The sequence below is a fragment of the Suricata suricatta genome, chromosome 4 (genome assembly GCF_006229205.1).
Source record: "Suricata suricatta isolate VVHF042 chromosome 4, meerkat_22Aug2017_6uvM2_HiC, whole genome shotgun sequence".
NCBI lineage: Eukaryota > Metazoa > Chordata > Mammalia > Carnivora > Herpestidae > Suricata > Suricata suricatta.
The window spans coordinates 77504160-77528309 of record NC_043703.1 but is presented as its reverse complement, the minus strand read 5'-3'; the positions used below and the strand labels follow the sequence as shown (position 1 = coordinate 77528309).

The 24150-nt window shown below is 43.1% G+C and overlaps 1 protein-coding gene across 1 annotated transcript in view; it reads right to left on the bottom strand.

Annotated features, from left to right (window-relative positions):
* Positions 1-22420: 22420 nt before the first annotated feature.
* The window catches only part of GJA3 (gap junction protein alpha 3), a 17444-nt gene continuing 15714 nt past the window's right edge, over positions 22421-24150 (bottom strand). Inside the window, exon 4 of the mRNA XM_029936188.1 lies at positions 22421-24150. This exon is cut by the window's right edge and continues 11 nt beyond it. Coding sequence (XP_029792048.1) covers positions 23693-24150 — 458 coding nt within the window. The 3' untranslated portion in view covers positions 22421-23692.

The window sequence follows — 24150 nt, the reverse complement described above, 5'->3', positions numbered from 1 at the left end:
TTTATTTATATTTGAGAGAGAGACACACACACAGAGCACGAGCACGGGAGGGGCAGAGAACAAGGGAGACACAGAATCTGAAACAGGCTCCAGGCTCTGAGCTGTCAGTACAGAACCTGATGTGGGGCTTGAACCCACAGACCGCGAGATCATGACCTGAGCCGAAGTCAGATGCTCCACTGACTGAGCCACCCAAGTGTCCCAGAAAAAACTATTAATGAATGTTAGCAAAGGTAGTAAGATTCTAAATTTCTTTTATATTTTTCTTAATGCTTTGTGTGTGTACCTTCAGTATAATGTGCAGATTTTTTGTTTTACTTAAGACTTACTGGGATTTTCAATCTATGGATCAGCTCTTTCATTAATTCGGGCAAATTCTTACCTATAATCTTTTGATATATTGTCTCTGTGCCTTTTCCATTTCCTTGCCTTCTAGTATATCGGTTACATATAAAAAAGATCTTCCCTCTTCTTCTTGTCTCTGAACCTCCTTTCTGTCCTTTCCATTTCTTTGACCCACCGTGCTGCACTCTGGATAACTTCTTCAGTTATATCTTTATTGTTCAGATCAGCAATTCTTTCTTCAGTGGTGTGTTAAACCTATCTACTGAGTTTTAAACTTCCATTGTTATTATTATATTTTTAATTTCTAGAACTCCTATTTGGTCATTATTTACAATTTCTTGTTTTCTGCATCTATATATATATATATTTTAATTTTTTTCATGTTTTATTTATTTTTAATACAGAGAGAGACAGAGCATGAGAGAGGAGAGGCAGAGAGAGAAGGAGACACAGAACCAGAAGCAGGCTCCAGGCTCTGAGCTAGCTGTCAGCACAGAGCCTGATGCGGGGCTCGAACCCACGAACATGAGATCTGACCTGAGCCGAAGCCGGAGACTCAACTGACTGAGCCACCCAGGCGCCCCTGCATCTATATATTTTAAAGTTTGTTTATTTTTAAGAGTGAGCATGAATGGAGGGGGGGGAAGGGCAGAGAAAGAGGAAGAGAGAGAGAATACCAGGCAGGCTCCATGCCATCAGCATGATGCCAGATGCAGGGCTCAAACCCATGAACTGTGAGCCCAAATCAAGACTTTAGTCGCCTGATTGAGCCATCCAGGGGCCCCTCTGCACATATTTTTATTTTGCCTTTTAGTTCTTTAAAATAGTAAATATATTTATTTTACATTCTGTGTCTGATAATTCTAAGATCTTCAGTCTTTGTAGGTCTATGTTTGCCATCTGTTGTTTCTATTTATTGCCACATTTCTTTTGTGCATGTAAGGAGTTTTATCTGTGTGCTGTGTACAGATTAATTAAAAAATGAATTTTCTTGCACCGGAAAATCATTTGTGGGTTTTTTTGAGATGTAGGATGAAGACAGATTCCTCTACAAAGGATTTAAAGGCGTTTTCCCAGTTTGAAGACACCTTAAACCCCATTCTCAGTGTGAAGAGGTTTTCTTAAACTGGTAGTATGAATGTAGGCTGCAAATTGCATGAGAATAGTGATGGCTATGTTATCTGGGGGCATGATGCCCTGTCCACTTAGCACCAAGGATTAAAGCAGGCAGAATTTCCTGTGGTCTGTGAAGAGGGGACAGATTTCTAATTCTTTTTTTTTCTTCTAATTTTTAAGCTGTAGTCATTTGTGGTGCCAATGTTGGGTACCCACCAGATCCCTTGGATGGACTTTATCCTTAGCCTTTGTGTTCCCCATAAGGCTATAGAAATTGAGGCTCAAGTGAATCCTTGAACCCTGTCTTTCTCACCCTTTTGCACAATGAATCTGACAGGACATCATAATGGCTTTATCTTTAATTATAAATAAAATCTTACTACTTTATACCACCTGGACTGTTACCTCTGGTCTGAGCCACCATCACTTCTAAGGTGAACTTCCTGCTTCTGCCCTTGCACTCTAGCAGTCTATTTTGAACATGGTGACAAGACTGGCCCTGTCCCAAACTGGCTCAAACCCTGAAATGGTTCCTCATTTCACTTAGAGCAAAGCAAACTTTTACAGTGCTCCATTAGCCATCTTGCCTCTCCAACCTCATCAACTACCACAGTCCCCTCCCCACAGTTGTTCAAGCCACATGACCCCGCTGGTGTCTCCCTGGGCAGGCAAACTCACTCTTCACCAGCTAGTCCTCACCTTGTTTAAGACTTTCTTCAAATGTCAGTTTTCCAGTGAGGCCTCCCCTGTTGGATCTATTCAATATTGTGAACTTTCCCACATTGCTGGACGCCCAGTTCCTTTATTCTGCTCTATGTTTTCTTTCTCTTTGCACACACTTATCAGATTCTAAGTATTGTAATTTTCTCATTTTTTGTGTTTATTTTTTATTATCCACCTTACCTTACTAGAATTCAAGTTGCTTCATGAAGACTATCACCCTTTCCTGAGAAATATAAATCCCAAGCCCTCATTCACATGGTGTATGGGCAGGATTTACACTATTTGAGAGGTTTGAGAAAACCTATGCCAAAAACAAACAAACAAATAAACAAACAAAACAAAATGTTCCTGAGTTAATAATGACGCCAGAACTCAAAACTAGACCTCGAAGAATTCCAACAGGAAGAATTCTAAAGAACAAAAGCTCACAAACTCATATCACTAAATGCACAGAATACAATGAGTGAAAGTCAGCAGAATAAAATCACTGAAGTAGACCCATGAAAACTGAAGATACTGGAATTATCATATGAAATCATAAAATGAATGTTTAAAGAAATAAAAGACAAGGTTAATATATGGCAATCCAAATGGGCTTATAAGGAGCACCTGGGTGGCTCAGCCAGCAAAGTGCCTGACTCTTGACTTCAGCTCAGGTCATGATCTCACAGTTTGTGAGCTCCAGGCTGGGTCAGGCTTCACACTGACAGTATGGAGCCTGCTTGGGATTCTCTTTCCCTCTCTGCATGCCCCTCCCCTTCTCCCACTCATGCATGTGCTTTCTCTCTCTCTCACACAAAGTAAATTTTTAGAAATGGACTTGTAAGACTAGAAAATAAATTTTAAAAAAGCTTTTAGGACTGAAAATCATAATGATTGAAGTTAGAACTCAGTGGATGGGTTAGAGGGTAGATTAGACACAGCTAAAAATGAACTAGAGGGAACTCTGCAGAAAGCCACGCACAAAGAGATGAAGATGAGACAAGGAGCTACAAAGGAAACGTCTGATTTAATTTAATTGGCGTTCCAGAAGCAGAGGGGCGGTGTTGAAGAGAGAACAGCTAAGAATTTTCCAAAGTCAACCAGGGACAGCGATCCTCACCACTCAAGAAGCAGAAATCCTAAAGGGAAATCCATTCATTGTAATAAAAATGCTCAACACCAAAGAAAAAAATCTTTTTTTTTTAAAATACATGCAGTAAGAGGTGTTTTTCAAAAGCTCTTTACAAAAATAGGGAATGACCTGTGCTTAACTGCCCTAAGTCACAATTTGCTTCAAGTGATATTCATGTGCCCCTCAGGTACATAAAATGAGAAAATTTCTGTAACTTTGCTGTATAAACACTTACCTGCCAAAGCCTAATTTTCCTCAGAGTGGGTTTCAAGGGAGATGTGGGGTAAGAAGTTTAAAAAAAAAAAAGTGTTTTGTACAGCACAGGGTGCCTGGGCGGCTCGGTGCTAACCATCCCACCTCGGCTCAGGTCAGGATCTCGCGGGCCCTGGAGTTTGAGCCCCAGGAGTCAGGGCAATGGCAGCCTGGAGCCGCTCTGAGTTGTCTCTCCCCTTCTCTCTCTGCCCCTCCTCTGCTCGCACTCTCTCTCCAAAAATAAATAAATAAACATTTTTAAAAATTGCATAGCACTAAAAAGTGGCCTTTTCTTTTACTGCCTGAAACTGCACTGGGAAGGGAAGACAAGTCTTAAAAGCAGTTACAAAGGAAGGCGAGCTTCCTGGACACTTACACTGAGCATGTAACTGTTTACCACAATCATGGGGGTCAGAAGACACTGGAACGACATTTTCTTTTTTTAAAGCTTTTTATTTATTTATTTATTTTGAGACAGAGAGAGAGAGAGACAGAGCACAAGTCGGGGAGGGGCAGAGAGGGAGAATCGGAAGCAGGCTCCAGGTTCTGAGCTGTCAGCACAGAGCCCGATACGGGGTTTAAACCCAGGGACTATGAGATCATGACCTGAGCCGAAGTCAGATGCTTAACCAACTGAGCCACCCAAGCGCCCCATGGAATGACATTTTCAAAAGTACCATTAGCCTAAATTTCTGTATACATTGAAACTATTTTTATTTTTTTAATTAAAATTTTTTTTTACATTTATTTATTTGATGTTTATTTATTATTGAGACAGAGAGAAACAGAGCATAAATGGGGGAGGGGCAGAGAGAGAGGGAGACACAGAATCCAAGGCTCTAAGCTTTAGCACGAACCCACGAACTGTGAGATCATGACCTGAGCCGAAGTCGGATGCTTAACTGAGCCACCCAGGCGCCTGTACAGTGAATCCATTTTTAATTATGAGGGGGAAATGAAGATCTTTCAAATAAATAAAAACTGAGCGTTTACCAGCATTGTGTCTTCACTAAAGGAATTTTAATGCTTCCTTCAGGAAGCAGGGAAAGGTCTGAGATCCAAGAAAGAATGATTAGTAAAGAAATGATAACTATGATTAATTCAAAAAGTTACTACATGATTAAAAGAATCTCTTCCATAAATGGTAGAATTCTCCTATGAAACGAGCTAGAAAACCAGTGTTTTCTTTGAGGCAAGATTTTTAACTACTGTTCAATTATTTTAATAGTTATAAAAGCATTCAGGTTTTCTTTTTCTTCTGGAATCAATTTTAGTAATCTATATTTTTCTAGGAATTTTTTTAAATGTTTATTTATTTTTGTGAGAGAGAATGTGAGCAGGGGAAAGGCAGAGAGGGAGAGAGAGAGATTCCCAAGCAGGCTCTGAGCTGTCAGCACAAAGCCAGATTTTTCTAGGAATTTTTAAATTTTATTTTAAATTTCTTAAATTTATTGGCATACAGCTATTTATCGTATTCTCTTAGCTTTTATTCTTCATTACTAACACTGATTATTTGTAGCTTGTGTCATTTTGTGTAAACAGTTTGGTGTTGCATAGACTGCACATGTAAATGGCAAGGAATTTTATGCTCAGATATATGAACTAGACGTACTCTTGCACTTGAGCTCAATGGACATGTACAAATACGTTTGTAGCATCATTTCTTGAATTAGCTTACAACAGAAAACAGCTTGAACGCTCCCTGACAGATTAGACAGGAAACACAGTGGATACAGCAATACAGCAAGAGAATGAGCAGACTACAGCTTAGTGGGTAAACAATATGGATAAATCTCAGAAACATAATTTTAAGGAGCAAAAAGCAAGGTTCGAAGGACTATATATACGCTGATTCTATTGACATCAAGTCCTAAATAAAGGAAAATGAAACAGTATTTATTGTCGAGGGATAGACACAAATGCTGGAAAACCATATAGAAAAGCAAGAGAATTATTAACGTGAAACTTAGGATAGAAGTTACCTCTTGTGGGGAGGAGGGCATTGTGATCACAAAGAGGCACATGGGAGCTTTGTAGGTTTTAGTCATACTGTATTTCTTAATCTGAGGGTGGATTCTTGAGTGTTCCACTTTATGATTCTTTACACTGGATAGATGGAATTTCTATATACTCTTCTCTGTGTGTAAAATATTTGGCAATACAAATACTGAGGGGGAAAATCACCTCCACAGACTCTAGTGCAGGCTAAGTTTCTGGACCTGCTGATGCCGTTCTGGTAGCAATCAGCTGCAATGACATCAACGACCCTGGGGGAGAAAGTCCTCCTTCTGCACCCTAGCACCAGGCCTCCTGATGACTGTCCCCTTGAAGGGCTTTTGATTCTCCAGTATCATTGTAGTGCCTGTGATACACTGTGTGTGAAAGATCACTTGCATTCAGTTCCCTGCCTGCAGCTGTGCTGTTTACCATCTGAGTCTTTGCTTCTCACTAAAGAGAGGATCCAGTTCTTTCTCTCCTCGATGCTGAGTTTGGCTATGTGACTTGCTTTGGCCATGGAAAGTTAGCAGATGTGACACACGCGGAAGCTCAAGAAAATGCTTGTGTGTCTCTATTCCCACTCTTACTCCTCACGTGCCCTCAAAGGCGTGCCTTGCTTAGCCTACTGGGAGACGGGGCACGCCGAACAGAGCAGAGCCACCCACATTTCTGCCAGCAAATGTGTCCTACGTCAGCTAACAGCCAGCAACTGTCAACCTTCTGAGTGGCCCCAGCCGAGATAAGAAAGCTTCCTGGCCCTGCTGGCTAACCTGACTGGCCCCAACAGTCCCGCCCAGATAAAGTGAAACCATCACTCTTACAAATGAAACAAATGTGCATTGCCACATGTCACTGTTTGTTAGGCAGCATTGTTGTGGCAATAAATAACTGATACACCCAGGTTCCTAAAAGGTAACTCTGAACTGTCCTTTTCCACTGATTCAACTGCCAAGGATGTAATCAATTAAGTCATGATATTAAAAGAGCATATGAGGGGCACCTCGGTGGCTCAGTCAGTTAAGCATCTGACTTCAATTAAGGTCATGATCTCACAGTTTGTGAGTTCTGGGCCCACATCAGGCTCTGTGCTGACAACTCAGAGCCTGGAGCCTGCTTCGAATTCTGTGTCTCTTTCTCTCTTTGCCCCTCCCCTGCTCATGTTCTGTTTATGTCTCTCAAAAATAAACAAACTTTTAAAAATATGAAAAATATGAAGTCTATTTGTATATATTTCATTACTCCTCTATTTTCAATAAACATATTTATCCCCATGTTAATTTGCCAGAATTTGGCAGCTCTACCTGAAATTCTCCTACACTGTTGGCGGAGATATAAAATTGTATAACCACTTTGGCAAATACTATACAGCTTATTTAAAAAATTAAATACACACTCATCATACAGCTCAGCCATGGCACTCTCAGAACTAAGAATATGTCTCCATAAAGGTTTGTACACAAATGTTCATAATAGGCTCAAACTTGGTTCAAACTGCGTTAAAAAATTAACGATTCATGACTGTTAATTAATGTCAACTGCACCAGGCCACAGGATGCTCAGATATCTGGTCAACCATTATTCTGGGTGTTTCTTTAAGGGAGTTTTTGGATGAGATTAACATTTAAGTTGGTAGACTGAGCACAACTCACAAGCCAAAGACGGGATACTTTCCTGAGAGTTCTGAAAGGCACTTTAGGCTCAGACACTGCGGGTGGTCAAGAGAACCAGCTCTGAAGCCAGATCATCTCACTGGAGTCCTGGCACATGACCTCGGGTAAGTGACTTGAGGTCTCTGTGCCTCAGCTCTTCTTTGTAAAATGGAAGCACCAGTAGGACCCACCTTATAGGGCTGTTGGAAAGACTCAGAGCAGTGAGGGCCCCTTACAGGGTAGTGTTCATATTCATATCTGTACCTGTGGTCTGATTTGCAGCCTCTCCCAGGTACACTGGTGAGGATACTATCTTTCTCGCAAGGTTGTGAGGATCAAGTGAGAGGATTCACCCAAAATGCCTGACACATTCAAATAAAAGTTATTTATTTGGGAAGTTGATAGCTAACTAAGTATATGCTTGTAAAAATAATAAATTGGGGGTGATCATTTTAAACCTAAAATTATATATTTGCCTATTTTCAATTGGAGATAGTCAACTTTGGATTTTACATATTATCAATTTCACCACAACTGCGCGAAATGAGGGTCTCTGCTCCAGGGCTGAAGGAGGGACGCTCAGGAAGCTGGAATACCTCATCCAAGGTCATATGCTGAGTGGAGGTGAGCAGGGACTGAAGGGCGGCCGCTCAGGCTTCCCCAACCCGGGTCCTTAGATGGGGGCCCCGTTGCTTCATAGGCTCTGATGTCTCAGTGTGGAGAACAAAGCCTGGGCTGTCGGACGGCCTGGCCGAGGCCTGCAGCGGCCACAGGTGGAATGCAGACGCAAACTCAGGCCTTTCCCGTTCTGATGCCCAAGGTACTCAACCCTACCCGGCTGGGTTTCGGCTAGGACAAGAATACAAGGGTTGATGAAAAGCTGGAGACCAGATCAAGGAGAGAAGGTGGGGAGGAAAGGGAGAGAGGAAAGGAGCAGGGAAGGTGATGCCAGAACACGGTACCTCTCTCATGGCGGCCTGCGTCAACTTGGGGGGCAGAGAGGTCTTGTAAACCTGGTGCGGTGCATAGAGAGGAGACTAGAGTTCACTTTTTTGTCTGCATACAATTAGGAGTCAGTGTAGCGACTAGATCTAATAATCATAAAGTGTTCAACTTCTCCCACGTTGTGTTGATGACCATAGCTTTGTAGTACATCTTGGAGTCCGGGGTCGTGATACGTCCAATTTTGTTCTTCTTTTTCAAGTTGAATTTTGTGGTTCCACACAAATGTTAGCGTGATTTGTTCTGGTTCTGTGAAAAATGCTGTTGGTGTTTTCACAGGGATTGCATTGCCTATAGATTGCATTGGGTAGTATGGATAAATATGAACACATAGATCAACAGAAGAGAATAGAGAGTCCAGAAATACACCCACAATTATATGATCAATTAGTCTTCAACAAAAGAGGCAAATGTTGTGTCTTCAACAACAGGTGCTGGGAAAACTGGACAGCTAAATGCAAAAGAATGAAACTCGATCATTTTCTTGGACTATACACAAAAATAAACTTAAAATGGATTAAGGACCTAAATGTGAGACTTGGAACCAAAAAAGACCTAGAAGAAAGCACAGACAGTAATTTCTCTGACATCAGTTGTAGCAACATTTTTCTAGGTGTGTCTTCAGAGGCAAAGGAAACAAAAGCAAAAATAAGATATTGGGACAAGTCAAAATAATAAGTTTCTGTCCAGTGAAGGAAACAATGAACAAAAGTAAAAGACAACCTACTAAATAAGAGAAGATATGCAAATGACATATCTGATAAAGGGTTAATATCCAAAATAAATAAAGAATTTATACAACTCAATGCCAAAAAACTCAAATAATTCAATTAAAATAGACAGAAGACACAAACGGACATTTCTCCAAAGAAGACATCCAGATGGCCAACAGACACATGAAAAGATGCTCAATGTCACTGACCATCAGGTGAGGATGTGGAGAAAAAGTTACCCTTGTGCACAGCGGACAGGAATGTAAACTGGTGCGGCCACTGTGGAAGACAGTGTGGAGGTTCCCCAAATTAACAGTAGAATTGCCACATGATCCAGTAATTCTACTACTGGGTATTTATACAGATAATCCAAAAACACTAATTTGAAAATATGTGTGCACTCCTAACAGAAGTTTGTTGCAGCATTATTTACAACAGCTTAAATTATGGAAGCAGCCCAAATGTCCGTAATAGATGAATGGATAAAGAAGAAGTTATTATATAATGGATTATTCCACAGTCATAAAAAGCATGAAATATTCCATTGTAATATTCCATTATATATATATACATATATATATGTATATATATATATGTATATATATATATATATATAGGACAGTAGTCATAAAAAGCACGAAATCTTGCTATTTGCAACAACATGGATGGATCTAGAGAGTATAATGCTAAGTGAAATTAGTCAGAGAAAGAAAAATACAACGTGATTTCACTCATATGTGGAATTTAAAAAAGAAAATAAATGAGCAAAGAAAAAAAAAGAGGCAAGAAACAGACTTTTAACTACAGCAAACAAACTGATGGTTACCTGAGGGGAGGAGGGTGGAGGATGAGTAACATAAATGAAGAGGATTACAAGCTCACTGACTGAGGTGAGCACTAAGGAATGTAGAGAATTGTGGGGTCATCAGATTGTACGCATGAAATGAATATAATGCTGTGTGTTAACTATCATGGAACTTTGAAGACGTATTCAACATCTATATTAATAGTGATGATGCTTCTTACACCTGGCGGTGGCTCATGTGACAACTAATGATTTCGAACATAAATGAGAGTCAGACTAAAGCAAAGCAAAACAAAATGCAATAAAACAGAAAGCCAACTTTTAGAGAAGCGATAGTGCATTTGTCCTACAGAAATTAAGGCTACCTCCCTTACCCCCTTCCGAGTCCACCCTTACTTTGGTTCTTTGGATGACAGGATAGGTAGAAACATGTCCCCCCAAAGATGTCCACATCTTAACCCCCAGAAGTTGTGGATATGTTAGGTGAAACGGCAAAGGGAGAATTAAGGATGCTAATGCAATTAAGGTTTTTAATAAGCTGACTTCAAGATAAAAAAGTTATTTGATGAGCCCAGTGTAGTCACAAGCGTTCTTAGAAGTTCTTAGAAGTGAAAGAAGGAGGCAGGAGAGGAGGTTGGGGGGATCTGGTCTAATATGGACTCAACTATTGCTGACTTTTCAGATGGTGGAAAGGGCACGGGTCAAAGAATGTGGGCATCTAGAGAAGCTGGAAAAGGCAAGAAGATTCTTCCTCAGAGCTTCTGGAAGGAACCTCCTAGCACCTTGATACCGGCTCAGTGAGACTCACTTTGGACTTCTAACCTCCAAAACTATAATAAATTTGTGTTGCCTTAAGCCATGAAATTTGTGGTAATTTGCTGTAGTAGCAACAGAAAACGGATATGGGTGGCAATGGTAAGAATATGTTTCCGAACTCCCAAATTTTACTCTCCCTTTATTATCTGACAGGAATGTCACCAAGTCACTTAAGCTTCCCGAGCTTCCTTTCCTTCAGAGAAACAGGGATCCTTCCTTCTCAGGGTTGTGGCAAGACTCAGAGAATATGTAGAAGGACGGCAACCAAATTGAAAATGGGGAGGTAATATATAATTTTAGGTTTAAAAATCACCCCAAATTAATTATTTTTACATTTATATACTTAGCTATAAATGTCCCAAATAAACAACTTTCACTTATCAGACACGTCAGGACCTTGTGTGAATCATCTCTTCCTCCTCACGACAACCCTGCAGGAGGGTAGCATCATTGCCATGTACACAGGAGAAGGTACAAATTAGACCACATGCAAAAATGTTCACGCTAACACGACCACCTAAGTGACTCTGAGTCCTTTACAACAGTCCCTCGAGGTGGGTCCCACTGGTACCTCCATTTTACAGGGGGAGCTAGGCACAGGACGTTGAGTCACTTGTCCAAGGTCACAGGGCCAGGACCCAGTGTGGATCTGCCTTCACAGCTGGTTCCCTTGACCACCCACTTGTATTTGCAAAAATGCAAATAGGAAGTGTCACCTGGGTGGCTCAGTCAGTTAAGTCACTGGCTCTTGATTCAGCTCAGGTCGTGAGATCAAGCCCTTGTTGAGCTCTGCACTGGGCATGGAGCCTGCTTAAAAGTATCTCTCTCCTTCTCCATCCGCTCCTCCCCAGCTTGTGCGTGTGGATGTACTCTCTCTCTCTCAAAAAAACCAAATAAATAAAAATAAGTAAAATCTAAATTAAAAGAAGAAGTTAGGTATGAAAATACCATTTCTTTAGAAATAGATTCAGTGAGGAGCCCCTGTTCAGAACACCCTCCAGCACTCCGTGTGCGAGGGAGGGAGGTGTGCTCGGAGTTGAGGGGAAGAGAAATGGGGGTTGAGCCAATTGCGGTTTGAATATTTTTGTAAATTTTACCAAACGTCTATGTAAACAGATTGCTACATCCTCTTGGAAGGCTTGGAGGGAGCCCAGGCAAGGGAGACACCCGAGTGTTTGCTGGATTAGCTTCAAGGCAAATCCCTCTTTTAGTGGGTGGGAGGAAGTGAGGTGGCAGGAGGCGGTTCTGACTCTATCAGTCCCTTGGGGTTCCATAGAGACTGACAATTACAATGTATGATTGTGTGGGGGCAGAGAAAATTCTCATGGATGTATATAAGAATATAAATGTATACATACATATTATATATGCCAAGAGTCAGGTTTGCTAAAGAAAGCAACGATAAGCAGGAGATTCGCAATGTTCAAAGTTCTAGGACAATGTGGATACGCAACATATCTTTTCTCAGATGGGCCCTGAGGCCCTCGACAGCTTTCTTAAGATGAGTTCACTTCTATTAATGCACTTGCCTCTCAGGTAAAGGGGAAAATGATAATTGGATACCACAATTCATCATAATTATGTATGAAAATATATAGCTAGTTAATTGTAATGATGACTAATAGTCATGACGTGAGGCTCCCAGAGGTCTGAAGAGGTTTTTGGGCCTGGGGTCTCCCATAACCAATGTCACAACACCCATGCGTTACAAGCGCAGGAGGCTCCCTCCTGGCCACTGAGTTTTATTTTACAAATACATATACTAGTATCTGCCTTTCTATATCTGGTGTTAAAAGTACTTAGTTTATTATAGAAACTGTAGAAAAGGGAAGTAAAAACTCATCTGTAATCCCAGAAACAATCACTGTTCCTTCCATCTAGTCTTTCTTTAAGACACACCATTTATAAACATTGCCATTTCACGCAGACTCCCTCAGATTTGTCTGGCACCCCCACGGCAGGAGCACAGCCCATACGCTGAGGCAGGGGCCTTCTGGAAGAGCGCTCTTCTCGGTGGACAGACCGCCTCAGGGCTGGACACAAGTTGGGGTTTCCCAGGGGAGGGGGGCTCTGAGCTGATGGACAGCATCCTTGTAGAGCTTGGCATTACTCACTGAAGTGTGGACATTTCACCAGAAAGCTAGGCTGATGCTTGAGAGAGAGGGCATCAAACCACCAGCCCAGGAGGCCTGGCGGCCCAGAGCGCTGCTGCAGAACGCTGGACAGACCCCCATTGGGGCCATTGCTGCCAGGACAGAGATCTTCTCTCCTGCAAGGGAAGGGAGGAACTGAGCCTGGAAGGCTGGGGCAGGGACCATTTATGCAGAGTGAGGGAGCATAGGCCCTCTCCTGCCCAAGATCCTAAATTTTAATATCGGCTTCTAATCCAGAACGGCCAGAGCAAGCCCCTGAGGACGGATGTAGACCATGAGCCTTCAGTTTGGGATCTCTGCCTTTTTGTTTTTAAGTAAAAATTTTATTGAAGTGTGATATGCATGCACAAATCTAATAAAGTCATTAAAAACTTAAAAAATATACACATATATAGTGTTTGGGTTTTTCTGTTTTTAAATGTGATCTCAAAATAAATTTCTCTTAGAAATTTTCAGAAATGGGGTTGCCTGGGTGGCACAGTCAGTTTAAGGGTCCGACTTCGGCTCCGGTCATGAGTTTGAGCCCTGCGTGCTGACAGGTCAGAGTCTGGAGCCTGCTTCAGATTCTGTGTCTTCCTCTCTCCTTGCCCCTCTCCCACTCATGTTCTATCACTCTATGTCTCTCAAAAATAAATAAATGTAAAACAATTTTTTAAAGAAATTTTCAGAAATGAAAATAGCCTTTTAAAAATTATGAAAGCAACATAAACTCAGAAAAATTAGAACATAGAGACAAAAATAAAGAAGTCACCTTTAAGTTGCAGACACCCAAAGGATGTGAGAATGTAAAGAACCAGATAAAAAAGGTCAGGGCTTTAGACTCAGTAAAGCAGCCCTGAGCTTGGTTTCAAGGGTCAGGAGTTCTCGTGTCTGGGGCCCGCGTGAAATGGCCAACAAGTGTGGCAGCGGGCTGAGTGGGGCAGGTGACCTCAAAAGGTCCCCTGGCCAGGCAGTGCAACCCGCTGGTCCGCTGGTCCGTGGCCGGGCTACTTCGGGGTGGGGGAGGGTTTGAGTGGGCCCCATGTGTGGTGCACTCCCAGCCGGGGACAGATCCCCTCCAACCTGGGTGACTAGCTCCCCCTCTGATGGCTGCCCTTGTCACAAGGGCCTTTCTTGTTCCCTGAAGTTTCTCCCATTTGGTGTCAAACAGCTGAGTGTAATCTTCCAGGCCAGCCCTTCAGACAGGACTGAACCCAGGAAGGCGATAGTTTTTCCTCTTCAGCCCAAAAACTCCGCTCTGTCACCCATTTCCTCTCTGGCTTCCAGGCCCCTGTAGAGTAGAGTAGTTCTAGCATTTTCATTGCTCTGGCAAAATGTGGCCCCCGACTCTGGCGGCCATCTAGTGAAGAGGAGTGGGAGGCTTCTGGGGCTGTCGCTGATGGTGACAGGCATGTCACACCGTGGGCTCAGCTCCTCATATGCACTCCTGCAGCTGGATTCTGGACCCAAGACAGGTTCTAACCTTGATCTCTATGTAGGTTCATTTAGTTGGATACAGCCCAATGGTCTGCGATGGCAAGACATGGGGGACTCTGAGTGTCCCATTCGGCAAGTCTAGTTGCCTGCCTGTTTAATAAACACACTTTCTGTATCTTCATCCACTTCATGGTGGATGTGGAGGAAAGACGAGGCTGGGCACATAGCATTTGAGGTCTTGGAAAGTGCCTCTCTAATCCCAAACGCCGAGCCCTCCATGGTGGCCTCTGCGGGCTAGCTCCCCATCCTCTGGATTCGAGAATATTACCTTAAAGGGAAAAAGGGACTTTCAGATGTGACTAAATTAAGGGCCCTGCGGTGAGGAGGGTCCTGGATTATCAGGGTGGCCCTGGCTGTAATTACTTGTAAGCTTGAGGGGACCGAGGGAAATTTGACTATCGCTGAGGGTAATGGAGGTGCCGCGACCATGGAGACAGATACTGATCCCCGGAGGCGGCCAGGAGTCGGGGAGCACCATCTGGTGGGAGAGGTGGGTGGCGGGCTCTCCCTGGACCCTCCGACCCTCGGGCAGGGACCAGCCTTGCCAGCTTCGTCCCAGTGAAACCGATCTCAGACCTCTGTCCTCCAGAACTATGGAGGGCACACCTGTACCGTTTTAGCCACTAAGTTTGTGGCACTGTGTCACAGCAGCCGAGGATGAATCCACCCACTCAGGCTACTTGGTGGTGGCCTCCCAGGCCAGCAGGCGAGTGTGGCCCCCGTCTCTGACTAGTCCACCACCATATCTTGTGGCAGCTGGTCCCAAATGGCTGAAATTCAAGTGCAATCTTACTTTTTGCCTCTGCTTTGAAATACTTGGTTCATGAAGAGCCACGATTGCTTCCTCAGCTTGGGATTCCCTGGCCCCTCATCTCTCAGACTTTATCTTAACAACACAAAAACCATATCCAATTAAATATAGAGATGATAGAATCAATCAAAGGTAAGATCTAGTATTTTGGTATTAATCTTAGGTTTTGTATTCATTGACTATGCATGTATATAGATATGTACATATTTTCTTTTAAATCAACTTTGTTGGCATATAAGTAGTATACTATAAAATTAATCTATTTGAAGGGTGCCATTTAATGAATTTTGAAAAATGTATGTATCTGTATAATCACCACCACAGTTAAGATAGAGAACATTCTGGAGAGGCTGGGTGGCTAAGTCAGTTGAGTTCAGTCCGTTGACTCTTAATTTCGGCTCAGGTCATGATCCCAGGGTCATGGGAGTGAGCCCTGTGTCAAGCTCTGTGCTGGGCATGGAGCCTGCTGAAGATTCTTTTTCTTTCCCTCTGCCCCTCTCCCCTCCTCACACTCTCTCTCAAAATAAAATAAAATAAAATAAAATAAAATAAAACAAACCGAAACACACACAAACTCATTCTCCTTTCTTTAATTTGTATAGTGCCAGACATTCTTACACACTTTATAATTAGTAATTGAATACAGGTCTTTGGATTTCTTATATGTAGCACCAGCTCTCCCAGACTTCAAAGGCGGGGATGGGGGTGTGTGGGGGGTGAAGGTGTTGCCTCCCGAAGACATCAGGGGGGTGGAAGGGCTTGTCTCCTGATAACAGGGAGGCTCTGAAAGTTAAATGTGAGTGAACGTTGTAAGAGAAACCTTCATACTTGTGCTTGGATCTATGCTATTAGTGTTGGATTTTGTCTTTTTTTCTTTTAAGTTTATTTATTTATTTTGAGAGACAGACAGAGAGAGAGGGAGAATGAGAATGCAAGTGGGGGAGGGACACAGAGAGAGGGAGAGACACAGAATCCCAAGAAGACTTGGGACTTACGTTGGAGCCAGATGCAGGGCTCCAACTCACCGTGAGGTCATGACCTGAGCCGAAATCAGGAGTCAGACGCTTAACCGACTGAGTCACCCAGGGGCCCCAGTGTGGGATTTTTCTTAAGAGAGGAAAGAGCAATTCTTCCTTTCTAGACTCCCTGCCTTCTCTCGGAACATTCTCTTCTTGATTGCTGGCACAATACTCTCAGCCCCACCAGCTGATGGCGCCCTGGGGGAGAGGCGTTTTCATAGGACCTTTGAGCCAGAGAAAGGGAAGCTCAACCCACGTGGGTGCCATGCGAACAGATTTGGTTTTGCGCTTCCTCAGGTGTTGTCTGGAGTGGCCCTGAGTATTTTAAGAACAATTGTGAGAGTGCAATGAGGAAGAAGAGTCCACACATTCACACTCACACACTGACACACACGCACACACTGGCACACATGTACACACTGACACACACACGCACACTTTGGATAGACAGGAACATGGACATGGAGATACTGTACTTTCTGAATGTCTTTTGAGGATCTTGGAAGTAAAATTCTCAACTCAGGGAGGCTCTTTTGTTTTTCCCACTAAAGAGACAATGAAAACTCATAAAATGGCTCAAATCAGGGGCAATTGTAGTCTTCTGGGGTATGTTCAGAGCTTGCAAAGTTGACTTCTTTCTAGGAGCAGCACTCAGTGGGATGGTTTTCCTTCTTTCCCCCGCCCCTTGGTCTCTTTAGTTTCCATAAGGAATAGTTTTAGAGTGAATAATGACAACAAGAGAAAGGGTGAGGTGTGGTGCTGTACAAAACAAAAAAGAGAGGATAAGGAAATGTTCTGCTTCTTGTTCTGTGTGTGGCTCACTTATGTGTGTTCAAATGCGTGAGTTGTATTGTACACGTAGGCATTGCATCCTGTACGTGTATTTTTAGTTCAACTTACAATGTTTTTTAGCCTTTGAAAAAAAATATAAAGTTCTAATTATGGCAAAAGACACATACTTTTAAATTTATCGTCTGCCACCCAGTGTACTAAGTACATTCTAAGTGCGTGCAGACATCCCCACCAGCATCTCCAGAAGTTGTCACCTTCCACAGCTGTTCTGTCCCCAGTTCTCCCTCCCCATTGTGTCCACCTACGAGGGAGACCATTTAGTGAAGTCCTTCTGTCTAGACAGTGTTTGTCCTTCTGTCACTGGCTTATTCACTTAGCATAACATCCTCAAGGTTCATCCCTCTTGTAGTCTGTGACCAGACTTCCTTTCTTTTTTAGGGCTGAATACTATTCTTCGTATGTGTAAAACTGTTTTTTTTTAAATATTTATTTATTTTTGAGAGAGGGATAGAGCACGAGCAAGGGAGGAGCACAGAGAAAGGGAGACACAGAATCAAAACAGGCTCAGAGCCTGACTCTGGGCTCCAACCCACAAACCGTGAGATCATGCTCTGAGCCAAAGTCAGATGCTCAACTGACTGAGCCACCCAGACGTCCCAAAACTGTTTTGTTTTAAAATAAAAGCAGAAAGTAAACCGGTGCAGGCCCCAGAGCATTTTGGCCAGGCTTACTTTTATTTACTGTCGTTGAGGCTGACTAAGTGCTGTTACAGGTCAGGTACTATGCAAGTACGCTGTCCATTCTCACTTCTTCCTCACAAATTTATTTCCATTTTTCAGATGCAAAAACCCATCAACAACTTGAGAGGTTAAAGAACTTCCCTGAAGTCACATGGCTGGAAAGGAGGGGTGTGGAATGCTGACCCTGGTGTGAGACCTTGGTTGGCTTGCCTGGGACATGGACGGCCTGTCTTACAGGAATATTGTGTGTCCCTAGCCAGAGGACCCCTGCTAATTTAAGGCCCCACGTGCATTATAAAGCACCACGGAAGCTGGCATGTTTCCCATTGGAGCCTGGATTTCACTGCCGCAGGAGAGCCCATTTGGGGTGTGCACCTTGGTCCTTGCCGTGCTGGGCCTGCAGTGTCCCATTCCTGTCGCCCTCCTGGGGGCCCCTGGGGTACCATTTCTGCCTCTGCTCCTCCCAGCGGTGCCACCTGGCCTTTGGGAGTGGGGTTAAACTGCCCCCCCTCCCCCGCCCCCCCTGGCACCCTGCTGGGGCCCCAGCACCAGAGGGCAGAGCCTCTTTCCAGAGCCTCCATCCAGAAAAGGCATTAGCACTTTTGGCCTGAAACGGGGGAGGAGGGGAAGAGAGGGGGAGGAGGAGCCTTTCACGAATTCATGTCTGGTGGGGTTGAATTTTGAATGTTGTGTTACTTCCGAGCCTTCAAAGCAGCCAGGTCCTTCTCATTTTTTGTTACACCGTGTCCCTGGAAATCATGCTAAAGTGGATTTATAACTCAGGAGTTGTGTAAAAGGGTAAGGCCCTGGGGCGGACGCATTACAGGAATTGCCCAATGTCATGAAAGCAAAGATGGCAACCACACAATGACTTAGATATAGAAAAGTCTCCCCAAGAAGGATAGACTCCAGGCTTGCTAGATGAAGGTGATCTCTCAACTCTTGAAACCCCATTACAGCTCAGCAGGCCTGCGCAGGGAGGAGGAGCTCAGGGGAGGACACAGTCAACATGCACATTATTTCTTCTGGAGAACACACAAAGCCTGGGGGCGATGCTACCAGAACCTTGGAAGAGACTAAGCGCCAGTGAAGCTGCTGCAGAAACTTCTCAAGCTTCTTTTGTAGGGAAGAGGTTTTCGCTCCTTATTCTATGTAGATGAAAATTTTTACTTTGAAACCCTCTCAAGGATTCTATCAATAAAAACAATTAACCAAGAGCTGGTGATTTAAATTTAAGGCTACTTTTTATTTCTTAGCTTACAAAATGCCTATTTTCAGTTACAGTTTAGTCTAGCAAAGATACTATTATACCACAAAAAATAAAGTTTTAGTGAGAGTTTTGTAAACATTGTGATCTAAATTACATTTACATACCAACTTCTTCAAATCTAATACTAGAAACAGTGCACTGATCTTAGTGCTATTTAAATTCCTAGCTGACCATAAAAAGTCTTGCTAAGGCATTCTATAATGCAAAAAGAAGAAAAATATTTTGCAGAATAAGAAATCTTAGAGTATGCAAACCTCAGCTTTGCAGTGTAATAATATAACATTTTCAGACTTTAATGAATGATGTCTATGTGTTATACTGTATTTAAAAGTTATTTAGAGGGCTCCCGACCGACTCAATTGAAAAAGCATGTGATTCTTGATCTTAGTGTCGTGGGTTCAAGCCCCATGTTGACTGTAGAGATTAAATTAAAAAAAAACCCACTTAAAATAATAAACATAAAAGTTGTTAAGAAAATATCCTAGGAGCGCCTGGGTGACTCAGTCAGTTAAGCATCCTACTTCAGCTCTGGTTATGATCTCGCAGTCATGGGTTTGATCCCCTCAATGGGCTCTGTGTTGATAGCTTGGAGCCTGGAGCCCGCTTTGGATTCTGTGTCTCCCCCACCCTCCCCTTCCTCCACTTGCACTCTCTCAAAAATAAGCATTAAAAAAAGAAAAAAGAGAGAATATCCTGGATTCCATGGAGGTGAGGGTGGGGTGGAGGCAGTAATCTACTGGTCTTTACAAAACACCCTGAAATCATGCAACACTTTGTATAAGACTTTATTTGGTGGAGATCCATAAATCCATGTTACAAATATCAGAAGAAAAAAAAATTCAGAAAAAGTATTTTTCTGAGAAAAGGAATTAAAGTGTTAATAGAAAAAAAACGAAAAAGACCTAAATCTCATAAAGTTAATTTTTTTAAAGGATGTGTGAATTGTATTCAGAGTTCTAATTCTAGGTGTTCTTGCATAAGAAATCCACAACCTAGCCACTTCCTTAATGATCAAGGAAAGCCAGGATGGATTAGAAATATTATGGAGTGCCTGGATGGTTCAGTTGGTTAATCGACCCATTTCAGCTCAGGTCACGATTTCACAGTCTGTGAGTTCGAGCCCTGCGTCAGGCTCTGTGCTGGAGCCTGCTTTGGATTCTGTGTCTCCCTCTCTCTCTGCCCCTCCCCTGTTCACGCTCTGTCTCTCTCTCTCTCAAAAATTAAATAAACATTTAAAAAAACTTAAAGAACAATGAAATATTCTGGCTTGCTCTAACCCTCTTTCTATTTTCTTTTTAAACATAAGGTATCTTTTTTGTTAATTTCATGGGAAAATAAAAATTCAGTAAAATGAAGTTTAAAAAGGAGAAAAAGCAAATGATTATAGAAGAAATGTTTTAGAACTTTAATATATGGACTTGGGGATGGATTAGTAATGCTAGACATTTTAAAACTATCACACATTATGTAGTGTCAACAGGATAACTGAGCTTCTGCAAACCTAGATGTAAAAAGTGATGGTCTTGTATACTGCAGATTAAAACACAAAATGTGTGCTGCTAAGTATTTATTCAAAGGATAACAGGTGTGCTGTTTCAAAGAGGCACATGTACCCCAATGTATAAACGCAGCACTATCAACAATAGCCAAGGTATGGAAAGAGTTCAAATGTCCATCGACTGATGAATGGATAAAGAAGATGTGATATATATATATATATGTATATATATATATATATTATATATATAATGGAATATTACTTGGCAATCAAAAAGAATGAAATCTTGCCATTTGCAACAATGTGGGTGGAACTAGAGGGTGTTACGCTAAGTGAGATTAGTCAGAGAAAGACAAATATCATATGACTTCACTCATATGTGGAATTTAAGATATCAAATAGATGAACATGGGGAAGAGAAGCAAAAATAATGTAAAAACAGGGAAGGGGACAAAATATAAGAGGCTCTTAACTAGAGAACAAAAAGAGGGTTACTGGAGGGGTTGTGGGGGGGGCGATGGGCTAAATGGGTAGGGCATTAAGGAAAACACTTGTTGGGATGAGCACTGGGTGTTCTATGTAGGAGATGAATCACTGGATTCTCCTGAAATCATTATTGCACTGTATGCTCACTAACTTGGATGCAAATTTAAAAATAAAAGATAACATGTGTAAAATTATTAGGTAGAGCATTCCAGTTTTAAAATAAGCTTATGGAATTAAATTTTTCCCCTTAAATCAAGGAAAATAATTTCAGTGGAATTTCCAAATAATTAACAGGCTAGAAAAACTGTATTGGAGTCTTAACCACAGGGAGAGGTGACTTCTATCCTGTTGCACTTATTAATGTTTATAGTGCCAGAAACATTGCCCTCATCCCCACCACAGAGAAGGAAGGACTCTTGCCTCCAGGGTCCTGGATACCTCAAATAGCGACATAACGTAACACATGCTTTGATATTTTACGTGAATTGAAATCAGAACACTCTCCTGAAGAAACACCACAGGCCCTGTTGTATTGCAGAATTTTACTTCTTTATAAATTAGTGATTTTCAAGGAGATGAAACTAATTGCACACTCTTACCCATGCACTGAATGGGCCAATTAGACGATGGTCAATTCACAATACTGGCATCTTCACCAACATATGGTGAATAAAATCCAATTTTAAAATGTAAAAACTTAAAAAATAAATAAATAAAATGTAAAAACTAAATATAACTGTAGTTCTCATTCTCATCTCCAGTGCTACTCAAAATTAGATTCTGGGTAAATTGGAAGCTTATTATTAGCATCTATAATGGTAGGACTTGAAGAAGCTGTGTTCACATCCCCTCAATGAGTTGTATGTACTTTGTCTACTAACCGCAACTGTGAGCAAAGCTTTTTTGTCAGAATGCTTTTCAAACTAGGGTTTTCTGCGGGCCTCCTCAGCCTCAGCCAGCACCGCTGGGCCCTCCCACCTGAAGCCCAAGGCATCCATTGTGCGCAATGAATGCACTTCTCTCCTCCGCGTCTACAGTGGTACAAGTTATGCGCCAGCCTAGGGAGAACTGAGAAAGCAGTCACTCACATAATTTTCTGGAAGGTTCATATCTGTCTGAGAGAGGCTGAAAGGCTACCTATGGGAAATCAGCATTTTTCAAGCCGGAGAGAGGCGATTGCCCAGTTCGTTCCACAGCAAGCATAACGCTCCACTGACCCAGCTGCACACATTGGTCTGAGACTGGGACTCACAGTCTTTTCATCAGATGCTGGTGGGTCACTCTTTACAACACAAAATACCAACTATGTTTAGAGTGTGGCTTCAGATAAGTCGTCAGGAAATTGGAGTTAATTCATAAAAAGAAAGGAATCAAGTTGGAAAGTGTCTGGTGTTTGGCTGAATAAGGGCTGATAATATTCAGTGGAAGTTGGGGTGTGAGATGGACCAGGCTCGGCATTACTACTGTTGATCGGTTTATAAACAGAGCAGAAGACACAACAGCAGAGTGTGCAGCACAGAAAATTCTGCAATCTTCCAGCCACACCCACGCAGATCAGTAGCCTTCCCTGTCAGTGGAGCAAGCTGCAGGTGTGACAAATGGGGCACATGTCCAAAATCAGAACATGCACTGACACACGAAGTAAAACCCAGATACTTTTATTTACACTTTAGAAAGCAAACAGGCTGCCCACAAACAGTGGTTAGGAAACTCTAAGAGATTTTTTTTTTTTTTGTAGTCTTAAAAAAACGTAGGTCATTGATTGATTCATCGGTATAAATCATTTTTCTGGCAAGAGTGGTTAACTTTTTTAACCTCCCATTCGAAAACATCACAATTTCAAGTATTTGAAATGCACTGAAAATTTCCCCTGCTTTTATTTTATATAGCACATTCTCGTCGCAATTAGCTGATGCATGAGGTCGAAGAATTTCTTTTAAAAGAAAGTCCAAATCTTGATGAGTATGTAATGGGACAAATTAGCATTCTTTCAGGCAGTGTTCATTTTCATAGTACTATTTTTCTTTCCTTTCTCCTGAAAGTAAGTTTGGGGGGGGGATAGGCATTCCTGTATAATTCAGATCAAAGCACAAAATATCATTTAAAAAATAAATACCTAAGGCATACCTGCCACACTTGTATTTCAATTTCCTCAACTTTTTAAAAATTACCTCAAGTGTGGCTGCATGTCTACCTGCTCCCTTACCAGCAGCCTCTGTGGCTTCCCCCCTGCTGGACCTCTGCCCCTGGAGGGTAGCTGCTCATTGTCACTTGTCATGAAGCGCACAGTTTGGTATTCTGGGCTTCACAGGCAATTTCAGAAACTCAGATGACAGCCTACGAACTTGCTCTAAATCTTTTTTTAGTGCAGTTTGGCAAATATCCCAAATGAAATTCAACTCTAAGTTAAAAGTATCAACCAGAGATAGTACTAAGGGCATCTGTGACTTTGTGGGCCGCCCAGAGGCTCTGGAGAGCGTAGGGATGGAAAACCGAACTGCCCCGAACTGAAGTAACTGCAGACACCTGCCGCTTGAGCACAACGGAACAGTCACCCACAGAGACGGCGGGAGCCCCAGGCTGGGCAGTGGTACCCGCAGAGGTGGCCCAGGTTGTTGGACTGTCGGGGTGCTGTGAGTATGTGTACAGGTGGACAGCAGCTGCGCCCACTTGGCCCCCACCTCCCCCTCTCGGCAAGCACTGACGCTCTCCCCACTCTATCTCACAGTGTTAAGAACAGCAAGCATGGACACACAGAAACCTGCTCTCCTCCCCTTGATCTTCCCCTCCTCCACTCTAATGTTCTCTCTCACTTCCAGGCTCTCTCTACCTGCAGACTGGAACTGCACTTTGGTTTTTGGTTGCTAGAAAAAAAAAAAAAACGTGATTATAAAGCCGTCTGGAGAGACCACCGCTAGATAGCCAAGTCATTCGGTCTGGCCCGACAGCCGCTGGACTTACTGGCCTTGCTTGCTCGGCCCGGGTCTGCTGGGAGCAAAGGGGGCACGTGCATCTCCACCACGGTGGTCGGCGCCTGCTCCCCGTCGGGGTCGGGGGGCACTTCCAGTTTGACATCTCCCGAGCTGCTGCCGTTCCCGTTCCCGTTGCCGTTGGCCGCGCCGCCCTCCCGGGGGAGCTTCGGGTCGCTGCCCGCGGGGCTCTGGGATGCCGAGGCGGACGCCGGAGGGGAGGCCCTGCTCGCGGAAGTCTGCTGCTCGGCCTCTGGGCCGGCCCAGTTCTGCTCCGCCTCGAGCAGGTGGTGGTCTCCGATGTGGGAGGTGGCGGGGGGCTCCTTCCCGCGGGCCGCAGACGGGGCGGCCGGGGGCTGTGCCCAGGCGGAGGCCGGGTGGGCGCGGAAGGGCGGGCAGCCAG